The following is a 16,624-nucleotide window of genomic DNA, read 5'->3' as shown; positions in this document are numbered from 1 at the left end:
CGCACTTTTTCTACAGTTTCAGTGTGTTTCTGTTCAATTTTTTACGAAAATATTTTGCGTATTGCAAATTTTTTTTCTATTTTTCAGCCATCAATCAAACTTGTTTCATTTGTTTGGATTAAATTTACTTGTAATTTTTCATATGTATGTGAATGATTTTTTTTATTTATTTGTTTCAATTTAATGCTTTTTGTTAGCTACCGACAACATTCATTATAATAATTTTTTATGATATATCAATGAATAATTTGTTTGTTTTTTTTTGGTTTTTTGCTTTGTCAATTTAAATTTTGAAAAATTTTGCGGCATTTTTTCCATCAATAGAGGAAAGAAGAAAAGACAATTGTCTGTTGTAATAATCTAGGACGTGATGCACTTTTATTTTGTCCACTTTCAACTCTTCATGCCAATACCAAATTCGAATTTTTTTTCTTGTCTTTCTTGTCAGCAACGATAAGTGGACGATGAACACTATCAGAATAATTGATCGGTGTGTCGTTCATTATTTGTTATTCCGTTTCGAAATTCGAATACGACTGTATCATTGATATTCAGTACACAAATTCGCCTCTCGCTTATCTGTTGCGGCTGTCGACAAGCAATTAAAAAGCAATTGTTTCCCTAATTTAAAGCATAGTTTTCCTTACCATTCTGAGGTAAGGTAATTCATGTTTTTGTTTTGTCAATCATTCATCTTTCTTTGCAATACGCGAATACTTCTAAACATTAAGCTATTTGTGGTTGTTGTTACTCGGTTTATTCCAATGAATTTAATATTATTGTTTTGCAGTTCGACGGGAATGAAGTGTCTTTTTTGTTTTTTTTTTGTTTTAACTTGCATCTGCTCATTCTATTCCTGTGAATATTTGGACATCTGATTATGTTTTGGGGTTATTTTAAATGCTACGTAAATGTCAAATGTTGTGTTTGTTTATTGTTCTATTGCGAAAAGCAGGTCTCAGTTAACTATTTCGTTTAAGCTCGGGATTTGTTTGCCAAATCCAATTCCTCAGAAAGAAAATATACTCTGTTTCAACACATTTTCGAAGCTTCAATCTATTGTGTGTCGACTGATGGTGGTGGTGGATGGTGTTTACTTTATTTCAATCAAGTGGCTACAATGAGGAGGATGATGCTGAAGATAAAATCAAACAAAAACCGCAATAACTCAAGGGGACTATTGTTTTGATTATGCAAAGAGTGTGCCTTGAGATTCGAATATATCTTTTTTTTTCGATAAGCAAGGGAGTACCATTGTACTAGCTATTAGCTGAAATTTTCTGATTTTTTTCTTCTTCAAATTGATGCAAGAGTGTCAATACCAAATTTTCATTTTAAACCATGCAGCTTAGAATACAATTATCAAAGAAGAATCTTACGATCGAATACGAACTTCAATTTGTATGCGTGTCTGACCAGGTGTTGGTGCGAATCATAGAATTTTCGTGTTTTTTTTTTCACTAAATTTGAAAAGAAAACGAACAATTTGTTTCGTGGAATGTAGGGAAATTTAGAATGTATTACGCAATTTCTCTATGTTCGTTTCAGTTTAAAATATTGAGTGTTCCTTTTGTCTTCTTCCTTTTCCTTTTGTTTTGATTATGTGTGTTGTATTTGTATTTTGTGTGAAAACTATTTAAATCGGTTGCAATCGAAATGACTTTGGGTAAATACGTTTCTTTTGAAATTGTGTTAACTAATTCGTTCTGTCCTTCTCTGACTCTGAATAGACTTCGATTCTTGGGTTAAAGAAGATTCCAAATAGTGCATTGAATGTGATAAATAAATGCAGGATATATAATTTGCCTTATCAAATCGTATTTATAGAAACTTTTTCTGCTTGCATTCTCAAATGGAGCTTCTGATTTCATTTTTAGCTGTCATTAATCTAAAATGATTAAATACTTTTGTAATTGGTATGCATTTTTGTTGGTGTTAATTATAATGAAAATTCAGTAGTAAAGATTAAATAGCAGCTCATAGCATGAAATTGTTTGTTTGTTTTTACATATCAAGTGTTAAATTTTGTCACAAGCCATTCGCAAGATTCTCTTATGGGATTAATTTTTTTGTTTGCTTTTGTTAGAGGAGAAAAGTCTTAATTTTGATATATTAGTTATGAGGACGCACATCGACCATGCCAAACCAATCCAATTTTCAATATTCTCAAATAACACGGACCAAAACAAAAATCAAAATTACAATTAAAAAAAGTAAGAAACTACATTTTGTTTGTTACATACAAATAAAATAAGAATGGAGAAAACAATACGGTTAGAACATTTGGTAAATAATTGATTTTAATAGTGACTAATAAATCAAATGAAACAAGAAGAAAAAACATCTTTCAAAATATAAAAAACAAATAATAAGTTGCAACAAGTGAACAAATCGCATTAAAAAAAGATAAAAAAGATTATAAATTATAATATGAACATTGTTTTCGATGCAATCGGATTGCGTTCTTCTTCTTTTTCAGAGCATTTATAAGTAAGTTGCGCATTTTTTCATGGATGCAGAGTTTAAAGGTGAAATTTAGATATAAACGGGATTCTCCTGGCCAGTCAACAGTCGGAACATTGATGTCGGCATCGTCTTCATCAGAATCTGTAGAAATAGAAATGGATTTTCATTAGACTCAAACTTAATTTTAGATTTATGTTTAAATTTCCAAAAATATTTCACTGTGGAATGGATAGGGATTCGTGTTTTGAACGTACCTCCCCAACAGATGTGGCCAGTAGATTAACGATTTTCTCATGTGGAACAGCTACAACACTTTGATTATTTATTTCTATGATGCGATGACCAACACGAACTCCACCACGCTCTGCAATCCCACCGCGTAGCAAGCTGCAAATCTACAGTTGATACAAAGAAGTTAGGCATTAATTTATTAATTCTTCGAATGATATTCGTTTCATGTGATGTATTTCCATTTGCTAAAAGTATCTGTGCATAAATTAACCCTTTGACGACCAAAACTGGGCTAGAATTCTAAGAATTCCACCGAAATCGAACGATTTTTGTGGAATGACTGAGAATACCGGCACTGTATGCAGATAGTGAAATTATTTTTTTTAATTGCAAATATGAAAAAAATGATGTGACATATATGTCCCATTGGTCTGTAACGGTAACTATTTTTCTATGAAAAAAAAAACATATCTCCCATAGGAACTACGTGTAAAACCTTTTTCATTTTAAAATTTTTTAGAATCGTTTGGAACCGAAAATGGTTTGAATTATGCTTTGTTGTGCCCATTTAATCACGAATTTAATGATCTTTTTGTAAATTTGTGTGTTCGAAAATTCGCGAAAAATGGTTCAAATACAGGGGAATCAGTGGTAATTAGTTACCTTTACCGACCAATGGGACACATATGTCCCATCGCGCCAAAAGCAATAAAAATTTCAAATAATATTTTTTAGGAGAAAAGTTGATTATTTTTAGAAAATAACGGACATTCCGCACAAAATTTCAAATTTTCAGCTTTAAAAGTTGCACCGTTCAAATTAAATAGGGTTTGGCGCAACTTGAAAAAAAAAAAAAGATTTTTTGTCTTTGATGTGTTCTATTTGAGCACAGTGATGATAAATATCCAATATTATGGTACTATCTGGTCAGCAATACATTCATTCTCTTTCAAAAGAAACCAATTTTATCGAAATCGGTTTAAAAATGTGGAAATTATTGACGAAAAACAAAATGGAACATATGTGTCCCAAAGGTCGTCAAAGAGTTAAGCTAAATCGAAAAAAAAACTACTTACTACACCATTCTGAACACTAAATCCGAGTTGGTACTTTGTGTTCGGCCGTTTGATTTTGACCTCAACTACGGGTGGACAAGGCACAACAGTAAATTTCACGGCGGTTTGATTTTTCGTATTCCGAATATATGTTTGGCATGTTGATAGGGGCAAACCAACCAAGCTGAGGCCGTTTATTGCAATAATTTGGTCGCCAATATTCAATTGGCCGCACCGAGCAGCGGCGCCAGTGGACAATAGATTTGCAATGACAACGGTTGGTAGCATCGAACCCCATCCAGACTCAACCTAAATTGATAAATTGTGCAATATTCAATGAATTGATAGAAAAATCCTGTTTCCGGCAATATTTACAAACAAGAACTACTAGAGTGTTACGCAATGCCCATTTTTCCACTTACAATGACCATGCCAAGGATTTCGCCTTTTGTCTTTGGTACAACGACTTCCTTTTGAAGTTCCTTCTTGGCGAATATTTCTAATTCATCGCCGAAAATCTCTTGACTATTGAGCACCTCCTGATAGTCCATCTCCTTAACAAAGCTATGGTCTTCAATTCCGTTTGCTTTCAAAAATTCCATATAGGCTACTTGGAATGCCTGTCCGATTGATTGAGCAATAAATTGAGCCTCGTCACTTTCGAACACATGACATATCATTTTCGGGGTGCGATTCAATTTCGGCCCATCATCCGAATCGGATGGAACGAAACGACGCCGTGCCATCAACACCACCAAATCACCAATATCAGCGATATACGAAATGGTACGCAGCGCATGATCCATCATGATCTCTTTCAAATCCGTATTCAATACCATTATTTTCTCGGTCGAAATGAATAGATCCACTTCGGTGCTCGGCTGTGATTCACCTTCCGGTGCCTATTTCGATTTGATGAACATGAAAAATAGTATAAATTACTCAAGATATTCTTTCACAACAGAGACTGATTGACTGTGCACTTGAAATAAAATACAAAATATGATGATAAGCCAAACAAAACACAGGAAAAATATACAAAATGAATTGAATGGTGGTAAAATGATGAACTTTAACACTGAAATGATTTTAGTGCCAAAAATGAATAGAACACCGACAATCAAAACAATTAGAAAGAAATTTTTAACCATTTTTTTTCGTCTATGCATGAGATTATACTGTGCAAAAATAGAAAAAATTGTGCACAATCGAAACACAAATAGTACACAAAAAAATATGACATTTGCATGACAACAACAAAATGCACGTTTTTTTTGCTGTTGTTGTTCATTTTTGTTTTCAAATATTTTACGTACCAATGCCTATTGAAATTCAATTTTGTTTATTTGAATTGTGTTTGTTATTCCACACATGCAGCGGGTCATTTTGTGTTAGTTTTTTTTAAAACATGAATGACAGATCGAATTGCGATTAATGATTATTTCGAAGAGAAAAAGAGAAAAAAGACAGAAAATTTTACATTCAGTTAGTTTGCGACATAAACAAATGTAAATATCGTTATAAAAAGTTTTGGTTGTATGTATTGTTTTTTTTTCGTATCAATTTTTAATGACCAGTTTCAGTTTGTCTGATACTTTGATGCTAAACAATTTATATGTTATGTACTAGCTTCTACATAGAGGGTACTGTTTAATTGAATCTATGTTTACTCTGGACACTTTACCTTAATACGTGAAACCGCCTCTTCAGCTTGCATCATGCGAGTGGATTTGGTTGGTTGACCTTCGCAAACTAGTTGCGTGGATCCCAAGTATCGGGCTCGGAATAAAACGCCTTCAATCAAAACTGCTGGTTCCCAATAACGGCCTTTTGAATGAAGAAAAAAAAAGTTAAACGTTAGTATCTCCATGTCAAAAAGTAGAATTGGTTCAAAAAAGCAGTTTTAGAAACAAAAACGAGCTAAATGGTTAATCAATACTTTATTTTTCACTTACACATTTCCATTTGCATCGAATGAGTGAGTGTTGTTAGTTTGAAGCGTATTTGATGTTATAGTTTCAATTTTGTTAGTGTATTTAATTGAGATGTGTGTATGATCCGTATTTGATGGTGTCATACGTTATGGGTTAGAAGTTAGTTGTTATCGTGACATTTGAATGGAAAATGTAAAAAATACAAATGGAGAATTTCAATAAATTTATTGGAAACAATTCGAAATGTTAAATTGATCTATTAATTCAATGGGAGCTGAAAAGGAGAGTACAGCTATTGTATACCTTCTTTATTGCGTGATTTTCCGGAGCGAATTTTTTCCGTTTCATTTTTTGAACTCTGTGAATCGGATGGGCTTTTTTGTATTTTCGACAGATGTGATGATTTGGTTGGTGACGTTAAGCTATCCTTATTTTCATTTTGATTGCTAGCGCTCGGATTCTTTGGTAAATGCTGATTTGATGACTGTTGATTCGGTGGCGATGACGATGAATTTGATGAATTATTTGCACATGCTGCAGACACACCGCTTGCCGTTGATGTTCCAATGCCTAATGTATCGTAATTGTGAGTATGAATGAGTGAAAATGCAAACTTATTTTATGCAAATAAAAGACGTGTTGATAGATGTTTTTACCTTGTCGAATTGAAGCAGATGAAAATGTTTGTGCGTGATGTTGTTGCTGTTGTATTGTTTTCGATGAGAGTGATGCCGACGGAGACTTAATCAATCGCGATGGACGATCGCACCAATTGGACGATGACTAAATGGCAAATTTATTTTAATAAATCGACATTGGTATTGACTAATTGAGTAAAACTTGCTAAGAGCAATTCTTTACCTTTTCATCATAAAAACCATGATCATCTAAACGTTGTTGACCGAGCAAACGATCCGTTTCCAAATCGGTGTCGGCTTCTTCGTCATCAACACTCAACGGTTTTGATGGGTTGTGATCGGAGTTAAGACTTTCACGTGACTGATTGTGTTGATTATGATGATGGCGAGGCAGCCAAATTGGTGAGCTCTTGTCATTTTTCAATGACTTCTTATCCTCTTCATGTGGCTGCTGTTGTTGTTGTTGTTGTTGTTGTTGCTGCTGGCTCACAGGCGGCTGAAGAGTTTTTGAATGTTGCGTTGAACTGCGAATATCCTTTAATGTTGAGTGAACGATTTCAATATGATCTTCGTGATACGATGCCAGATTCGCATTGTTATGTGCGGTGCTCATCTGTGCCAATGGTGCTATAAATACAGAATGACATGACAGCTAATTAGTGACAACGCAACGACCAGATGCGCACAAAAAGTGTTTTCTTACGATTGGAAAAAATGGACGTAATATCCGAGTCCAAATAGCTTTTACTATCCACATGTTTTTCCTCTTTGGGTTGCTGTTGCTGCGTTTGTTGTTGTTGCTGCTGCTGCTGCTGCTGCTGTTGTTGTGATTGTTTTTGGTTGCTATGTAATCCAATTGTACCCATTGCAAAACCGTCTATAAAAGGAGTAACAATAAAAGTTTTATTTCTTGATTCGTCAGAAAAAAAAGAAGAATTTAAAATTGTTTCATCCGGAAAATTCAATTGCAAAATCTCACCAATGGGCATTGGAACGTCCGATCCTTTGTCAAGTGGCATTTCAATTGCTGCCGTTGGACTTAACACATCCACCAAATTGATGCTATTTGACTGGTTAGCATTGCTTATGTTATTTGCAACCGAGTTAACTGGAGTTGGATTGAGCATTTTTCCCATGCTATTCATATTGCTGGCAATGTACTTGTTATCAAAGATATTGTTGATTTGTGCCGACGTATTGTTTGTATTGTTAGTGGTCGTCGTCGTCGTCGTCACAGATGCTGCGGCTGCTATAGCTACCGCTGCCGACACACTATTCAACGAATATGGAACTGGATTGTTATTCTCCGTATCGGATGCATGGCCACTCGATAAACCGTCCTCTAGAACTGGCATACTTGTGTATAGCCGCGAATAGTCGGGTATAATCGCATTGGAACTATTCAAACCCGTACCGGATAGGCAATAACTGTTCATGCCAATGCATCCATTCAAATCATTCGATAAACTATCTAAATCACCACAATTTGAATCGTAGTCCGTTGTTTCGGGCGACAACGTGAAATGCCGCGAATAACGCCGTTGCTGATTCATTTCCAATTCCGTGTCGGCCAATTCGCCACTGCTCCGGCTATTCGAATCCAAATACAATTCAACATCATTATGCTCATATTCGTCGGATTGTTGATTCGAGTAATTGTTTGCGTATCGCGATTTCGGCGAATGATACACGGACGTATTGTTATAATCTTTATTGTTTGCCGTTGGTACTTTGGCTAAACGCTGCCCAATATAATTGGAATCCGTATTTTTCTCATCGATTTCGTTCAAATTTTCCTACAATGTGCGCAAATTGGATTAGAGTTGTTGGAAATATCGAAAGAAGAAAAAAAAATAGACATCAGAACACGTTAAATCCTCCGCAGGCGTAAAAACTGTTGAGGAAAATCTCACTCTGTCAAAAACTTACCAGACTTCCGGTGTCACTTTCATTGAAGCAGTCGGCAATTTTCTTCTCCTCCTCATTTGTTGGACACTTGAAGAAATCCTCGAGCACTTTACGTGTTTCCGAAAATTCATACAAATAATCAAATGTGGTGGTGTTCGGAGCTGTAGTAGTGAATGACGAACGATTAGCATTGTTTGAAAGCGTTGTAGATGGCAAATAGTTGCTACTGTTACTATTATGGTTACCCAACAAATTGATTCGATCTGAATGCGAAAGAAAATGACTAATTAATATTTCGTCCTTTTTGTGTTGTTCCACGATTCCAGACTGATTAATGGAAGAATCGGGCGTTGTGTCGCACGGAATCACTTACCCGTATATTTCGGTGAAGTTTTTGCGTTATGTTCGCTGACGCTACTCTCGTTTTTCAAGGGCGATGATTGCGAATTCGGCGACGATGAAATAGGCACTGCTTGTGAGTTCGAGGGTGAACTACTATCACACTGTGTTGATGTGACCGGTTTATTTGGAATGATTGGCGATGATGTGATTTCTTGGATGGTTGGTGATACCGATGGTGATCGTTTATTCAATGCATTATTCTGGTATTCAAAACCCGTTGCCGCGTTGTTGCTCTTATTGACTTCATCAGCTACAGTTCCGTTGATGCTCCCATTCGATGGTGACGTTGTAATGCGCTACGGAAAATAGAGCGGATAAAAAAATGGTTCAACGAAAGCAAAGGCTGTTAGCTTTTTTAATCCGGATCATTATCCACCACTTGAGCAACATGCAGAGCACAATTTTTTTTTTACCTTCGGAAAACCGGGTCGAGGTGGAAATAATGTTGGTGATGTGAGCATTTTTCGTGAGCTTGGTGGGCGGTCAAAGTGCTGTTGATTCGTGGTCGACGACGTGTATTGATATTGATGAAGAGGTAGATCTTGCTGATAGAGCCCGAAGCGTCGCGGCGAACCTTCGTACTCTGCAATCGGCAGAATGCCTTTTTTTCGTTTAGACACAGAGATTGAGAGAGCAAACGGAAGTGATAGAAAAAATAAAAGAGAAACACAGGAAAACAAAATAACCAATTGTAGCCAATGTTAGATGAAAATTAAGCCGTTCGTTTTTTTTCTCGTATGAAATTTGATTGTTTTTTCCTTTAAAAATTTTCCATTTAAGACGTACACAGAAAGGGTACGATAAAACAAAGCTTTATAGGAAAGAATGATGTGCGTTTGTTCTAGAAAATAGCACAGAAAGCAATGGAAGCAGAAAACTTGGGATACGTAGGGATTTGATTGAGGTGTATTTGTTTCTTGTCTCATAGACCAACTGTCTGTATGAATTGAAAAACTTACCAATCATTTTTGTCACATTCTCGGTGCTAAAGGAGTTTGTGTTACTTTCGCGTTCATCGTCGTCATCATCATCGAATAGCATATGGTTGAATCGATGGCTGGATTGAGATTTGCTATTCGCATGGTTCTGTTGATGTGACGCTTTGCTTTTTGTGATAAAGTGTTTCTCGTTTTGATTTCGCCAATTGTCAATGTCATCAAAGACAACAATTTCACCATCCGAAACGAGTGTCGCTGGTCGTTTGGTGGACCGTTGATGCGGTGGTTGGATTGGCGACACGGGACTAGTATTATTCATATCTTTGTTGTGATCATGCTGATTCACTGGGCTACGACCAACTTTTATCTGATGCTGCACCGCATTGTGCGAGTAATGATGCATTTCATTGAAATCGGGCGAATTTAATACGGTGCTGGCGGGAGTTGTGTTTGGAGTACGTCTACGTTTCTCCCAAATATTTCCGTCACGCATAAAATCTTCATTGTCTGCTGCCCATTTTCGCGGGTCATTCGAAGAATTTTCCCATTTCTGATGCATTTTCGACATTTGATTGGAACTTTCGAAACCACCAAGGTAATCGTTGCTTTGGTGTTGACTATTCGCATTGCGTTGATAGTTACTATTGCTATTATGTTGATACGCTGCGTGTTTAATGCGCACAACACAAAAGAAGAAGAAAGAATCAATTATTTGTCTCCATTCTCTTGCAACCAATTCTAACGTAAAATAAAATTGAATGAAAAAACAACAGAGAAACAAAGTAATTACATCGTGTTGCATAGCCAGCGTGATTTATTCTTGAAGCCGTTTCACCAATTCCGCTAATATTATTCTGTTGGATGTGTTCTGTTGTTGCGCCATCATTAAGCATTGCATCTGCGTTTTGGTTATTCATATTGCGCGTATAAGCTCTACTGTTATCGTTAAGCGTATTGTCAGGGCTACTCTCACTCTCACCAAATAGTTTATTTTGATTTTTGTAGTCGCCGTTTGACGGTGATGATGCAAGCAATAAAGAAGCTGAAGCTAATGCCGTTGCCGTTGTTGTGTTATTGGTCTCAATGTAGAGAGACGTCTTATTTAAGTTCGCATCGTTTTTGGGTCGACACTTCGGGAACAATGCCGATATCTGTTCATGAATGTTTGTCGACGACACTGAATCGACGGTGAGTATATTCGATGCTGTAATCGACAATGGCACCGATGTTGGGTGATTTGATGCAATAGCGTTTGTCGTTTGCGGCAACAATAATTGATTTTCAGACAAATCAATCGTTGCTACGTTTGTGTAATCCTTTGCAGCAATGTAATAATTGCTGTCGCTGAATAGATTTCGATTATTACTACTTTGCGTATACTGTGCTAAATTGATTTGCGATTTCCGACTGTAATTTGCGTTCGTGGCCTTTTTATTATCCACTTGCTGCTGCTGTTGTTGCACATTTGCGCTTATCATCGCTCCTTTAAAAATGGTTTCTGTCGACGTTGGAAGAATAAATGGGGAAAATAACATGGGATAAATGAAACGATTCTTATACGAATAATATTTTGCTTTCATTCATATGCGAAAGCAAAGGAAAAAAACCGAAGAACAAAATTCAGAATGAGGGTTGTTGCCAAAAGAGGAAGTAGGCGCAGGATATTGAACCTTAACATATGTTCAAAAGTCATACATTTAATAGGATAAAATTCACATTCATATTTATAGTTGCACTCACGGCTCGTGTGTGTGCTTATTTAAATTCACGCAATTTTTTTCTCACTCTCATTCTCTCTCTCTCTCATTCCAACCGAAAGAAAGTTCGGAAAAGAATATGAATCAGAGAAATAAAATGGTTTACACAAAGAAGAAAAAGGAAAACCACGAAACAGAAAGACACACAGCGTATTATATGTATGTTCAAGGGAGAATATGGAATGAATCATCGATTGTCATTTGGGGTTGTTAAACGAATACACTTGTAAATATATTCACTGATATTCACACTCAGAATTGGAATTTGGTATTGGTCATTATTTTCCACTGGTTTTTCATATCATTTTCATGATTTTTCGTTTTTATTCATGCAACTCATTCACAACACCTCCGAAACATTCGGATTTTACTGAAATTTTCACACAAAAATGGAATTGCTTTTCTTTTTCTTTTACTTGAAGTAGAACGTTGTGTGTTAACCAACAATTTTCTGTATCGACTTTGTAACCAGACGCAATAAATTAGCGCATCAGGATTATAGTGGATTTAGTTGTTCTTTTGCACTCGCGATAAGATACGTACAATTCAAGTCAATAAATTACTGATTTGAAATCGAACAGAACAAAATTAATTTCACATATTTGCCTCACCAAATTTCTTTTCGATTTTTTTTTCTTCTTCTTAAATCTGTGTAAAAACCAGAGCACACACACAAAATGAAATGGGAACAGAACTATATGTTCTACGATGTTCTCTGCACTGAGTAGCACTGTGAGCGAGAGCCAGAGAGTTGAAGTTGAAAAGTGGCGAAAACGAAAAGAAAAATCGATAACAACGAATTGCGGTGGCCAACAGTATACAGTACACATGCACAAAACCACCACACGGATGACGCACGGATACGGGTGAATTCACACGTATTGCCAGTTCGATATGGATGGATATAATATCCAAACCAACATACAATGTGCCAATGGAGGAGTTTGTTGGATAGTTACACCGAGGGAGAGACAGCATATACGACACCGAATGGGCAAATTCTATGTGATAGAAGAAGGGAGAATTTCATTTCGGTCTGTGTGTACTCTCTGTGTTTGGCCGTGCAATATTGTGTGTTGTCAAATACGTCGCGACGACATACAAACATTTGATATGATGATGTCGAAATCGAGGAAAACTCTAACCAGAGGGAAAAAGCCTTTTCCCATGCACACACATGCACACAAATACATACACACACCCAAACACTGACTCACTTACAGCGCCATAGAGCTACAAACATATGTACAATGTACAAATACATATTAAGACGCAACCACTTTTTTCCACAATTGATATGAAGAAACGATTTTTCGACGCGGAGTCTGTCTGAACTTAAGCTCAAATCAATTCATATTTTACTACTTTCAAATTTTCTATCGAAAAATTTTCCTCACTTCATACTTACCAATCGTAACATTTTACCACGAAAAAATAAATAAATACATAAAACCAACGAAACCCACAGAGATAGAGAGAAGTTGAAATGTATGGATGCTTGTTGATTTTGCACACACTTTGTTTTGGTTCCTTTGTTTAATGACTCGGCAAACTTAACATCACCCACAATTTCGTGTTATTTTTTTTGAATCACTTATCCATGGAAATGGATACAATTTTTGTTTTATCGAAAACCTTGCACTCGACACCGAAAATAAATAGAATTTTGTTTTATTAAATTAATGTTTATACTATTTAAACACAAACATTTTTGTGTGTCGCTTTCATTCGAGCGAGATATGTTGTGTGAGCTGTACACCTTTATGACGATCTCTATGGGTTTTAAAGCAATTTGTATTGATTTTGACAATTGTCTAGAAAATGTATATTTGGGAGAAAATAAAAATAAAAAACCGAAAACACATACTGACACACGGCGCCCGAACGCAGCGAATTCTGTTTACGGCGAATTCGCATCAATGTCATTCAATCCAATTGGAGTTTGAATACTTGTAGAACAGGTAAATGGCAAGCAAAAACTCTTGTTATTTTAGCAAATAAAATTAAAGGTCGCTAAAATTTGATTGATTGAAGTTAAAAAGGAAATATTTTTCGAAATTTTATTGAAAAAATCACACGAAATTACACAAACCGGCTGATATATGATATATCAAGTGCTTACGGCCACTTCTGGCAACACTGATTCTACTGTACTGTGTAACGCATAAGAGCGAATCTCAATTGAGCGAATTTCAAATTGGAATCATAAACGTTTTTGCACACCGAAACAATTGCGAAGTATCTCCGCCTACGTAGGCCACTTTTTGATGGATTATCATCGCTCTTAATGGACAGAACTCACTCGAAATATGATTGATCTGCTCTGAATTTGTTCAGAATCGACAAATTGTTTTCGGAATGTTTCGCAAATGTGAACGATTTGGTGTTACGGTTAATTAAAGGTACAATTAAGAGACCTTGCCGATGCATTCGAATGACTCGTACATGCGTGTTTAGTGGAAGGAATAATACGACAAAAGGTGAATACGAAATGAAGCTTCAACATTGAATAATAATAAAAAATCATATGCAAACACAGTATTAACGGGCTAACGTCTTGTGATTGTTCAGTGGCGATACACAACACACCGCGGCAAACAAGCATTGAAGCATAGAGCGACATGATTTAATTGTTGATTTTACATCGCAAGGTACTGTTAAAAAACCATTCAAAATCTCTTACGTTATAGATTTTATGTTATTGCATAAGTTGTAACAGATTCAAAGCGAGAAGCGAAAAGCGAGAAGAAAAAAACACACAAATTATAAGACAATGTACAATTCACTGTTTGGTACAAACATATATCGATCGGTTGAGTGTTTTGAATGCTTGAATCTTCTTTCTAATCACTAAACGCGGCCTATCGCTATTATGCACGATGCACACGGTGCACACACACACACACACATTTTCCGTTTGAATCGAAGCTCCGCAAAACGGAATAATACGCGATTTTTTTTCGTCGATGTTGTTATTTTCGTTGTTGCTGTAATCAGCTATGATGATAAGTAATAATAACGCAAGCGTAAAAGCGTATTGTTGATGGAAAGTACAGTTAAAATGAATAATAAGCGATATATTTTACATGCATCGATTCATTAGGTGAACACCACCAGCAGCAGCATCTCTTCGCACACGCTAAATCAAAAACTGTAGCTTGAGTCGAGCTCGACTGCAATGCATTCCATTAGATCGAGATTCAACTCTGTCTGCTTGAATTAGATTTGTTTTTTTCTTCCCTTGCTCAATCGGTAAAATCATTTTAAACGCGCTCGCAGTACGGTGTGTGTGTATTTTCGTTCAGATATGCGATCGACAAGGTAAACAAATACAGTGGATTGAAGCCCTTCTTTATTATTGTTTATCATATTGAGGCACAAGTGTGTAAGCGGACTGACTCAATTCGTCACTCTGTGTATTTGATTATTTGATAAGACAGTGTATACAACACCGAATCACACTCTCGAAAGAACCGAAATTATACTTTCATTCTACAGTTGTAAAGCGGCCATCGCTTCGAGACAATCGGAGACAATCCGTCAAACGGGAAAAAAAGTGAATGAAATATCCATTTATTTTTATTTCGCACCATTTATACACAGTTTGTGTAATCAAGCTGTGTTGTTTTTTTCGTATTGTTTACAGTGAATGTTCGAATGTTTAGATTGGATTCGATCGGTTCAATAATTTCATTGAGCTTAATTTTTTTTTCTTTTCTGTCGCATTGTACGGGTTTCAATGTGTATTTTGTCGTAATGGTTTCGAGGTGAATTGATTTTAGGAGATTTTCATTTTCGACGGTGTTAACTCTGAGAGCAGTGTGTTCAAAAAGTAGATTAAATTTCGTTGTCAAAGTGAACACAAGTGCTTATTGTTCCATTCAATCGCGAGTGTTTATTGAGGTCTTTGATGCGACGAAAAATTATTGGCTAAAAATAAAAGCAACTCGAAGTGAAGTGATTGATTAAATCGATTAAACTAACTAACTGGTGAACTCGTATCGTATCGAAAAGTCAAGTCAAATGGGTCGTCCAAGCAAAAATACTCAAATGGATAAAAACAAAGAGAAGATTGATGTAAGTGGATCACCCACTCCAACACTATTTTTTTTCCTCACTTGTTTTTCGCCATGTGTCCAAAGTGTGCGTTTGTGTTTATTGTTCAAATCCAGACTTCTTGGTAAAAATTATGATTAGATTTCAGATTGAGTATCGATTTGGTGGCCGATAAAGCCATTCATTTATAACGATTTGTCATAAATTGAAGGAATTGGTGCGTGTGTGTGTGTGTGTGCCGTTTAAATTGGTTGAACTTCGCTTGACACTGATACTAAAATAGCGTATCGGGCCGGAGTTACATATGAGCCGGGCGCTTAAAAAACACACATACCATGATGTCCAATTGTAGCGATTACAATTCAACTTTACTAAATATGATCATATCAATTTTATAACTCCATTCAGTGCGGCGTCTTGGCTCCGCAATTGGTGGTGGCCCCATACAATTTTTGTGACTAATGGCACACACTTGACGAAGAAAATAACATCAAACAGTGAATAATCTATTACGAAGAATACGAGCACGAGCAATTAAATATAGCTACATAGCAATCGTATTGAAAGAAGAGGACGAAAAATGTGTGCGTTTGCGTGATAGAATAAACAAAGCGCACTATTCCCATCGTACATTCGGCGAGAGATGTGTGACGCAAAAACTACCAACAATTATTACTGCTGGAAAGAGATGCATTGCGGCATTAGTCGATTGAATGCTGCATAAGATGGGTCTAATTAACATTTTGAACTACAAATATACACAGCGTACGATTCGCTCTTGAGAAATATGAAAACGTTGCAGCATTATTGTTGTCATCTTGGTCGTTTTACATTGGCTACTTCATCCAAGGCACTTCAGAAAAGCGAAAAAAAAACAACTTTTGTTCCGTTGATAACAGGGAAAAACCAGTTGAAAATGAAATTACAAATATTCCCCGAGGAAAATGTTCAAAGTGTTTTCTACATTCCATTGCATGTTATTACTAAACCGAGAATTCGATGCATTTTAAATGAATCGCTTGCAGGTCGATTTGAAATTCTGATCGTGAATAATAATAGAAGAAGAAAAAATCGAAGAACGCATTAGAATAAAAATTCTACTCTAACAAACAGCGTTGGAAGTGGATCGATTTGGCATTCAATTTAATGAGCGTCGCAATTCGTTACGTCAAATATATCAAACTTTCAATTTATTACACTTCGTGTACGTGTTTATCGATTGTATTTTGTTTTTTTTTT

At 36.0% G+C, this 16,624-nt stretch overlaps 1 protein-coding gene across 13 annotated transcripts; it reads right to left on the bottom strand.

Annotated features, from left to right (window-relative positions):
* Nucleotides 1–2,282: 2,282 nt before the first annotated feature.
* On the bottom strand, nt 2,283–13,629 carry LOC129567810 (uncharacterized protein DDB_G0283357-like). Of its 13 annotated transcripts, none has more exons than XM_055445135.1 (17): nt 12,738–13,483; nt 10,363–11,070; nt 9,594–10,235; nt 9,048–9,235; nt 8,606–8,930; nt 8,478–8,495; nt 8,254–8,393; nt 7,304–8,120; nt 7,028–7,201; nt 6,548–6,951; nt 6,343–6,469; nt 5,990–6,256; nt 5,437–5,579; nt 4,175–4,654; nt 3,774–4,061; nt 2,721–2,861; nt 2,283–2,607 (listed from the first exon to the last, which is right to left on the bottom strand). In XM_055445135.1, the coding sequence occupies exons 2-17, from the start codon at nt 11,048–11,050 to the stop codon at nt 2,536–2,538; spliced, it is 4,914 nt and encodes a 1,637-aa protein (XP_055301110.1). In that variant the 5' UTR covers nt 11,051–11,070; nt 12,738–13,483; the 3' UTR covers nt 2,283–2,535. The 13 variants fall into 13 exon arrangements, with proteins under 13 accessions (XP_055301110.1, XP_055301114.1, XP_055301112.1 ...); XM_055445139.1 differs by having other exon boundaries at nt 5,437–5,558; nt 12,738–13,415; XM_055445137.1 differs by having other exon boundaries at nt 9,048–9,217; nt 12,738–13,140.
* Nucleotides 13,630–16,624: the final 2,995 nt, after the last annotated feature.

The sequence above is a fragment of the Sitodiplosis mosellana genome, unplaced genomic scaffold, assembly GCF_009176505.1.
Source record: "Sitodiplosis mosellana isolate CC-2019 unplaced genomic scaffold, AAFC_SMos_1.0 Smas_scaffold_12, whole genome shotgun sequence".
Taxonomy (NCBI): domain Eukaryota; kingdom Metazoa; phylum Arthropoda; class Insecta; order Diptera; family Cecidomyiidae; genus Sitodiplosis; species Sitodiplosis mosellana.
Note: the sequence above shows the minus strand (reverse complement) of the source record. Positions and strands in the feature narration are given on the sequence as shown.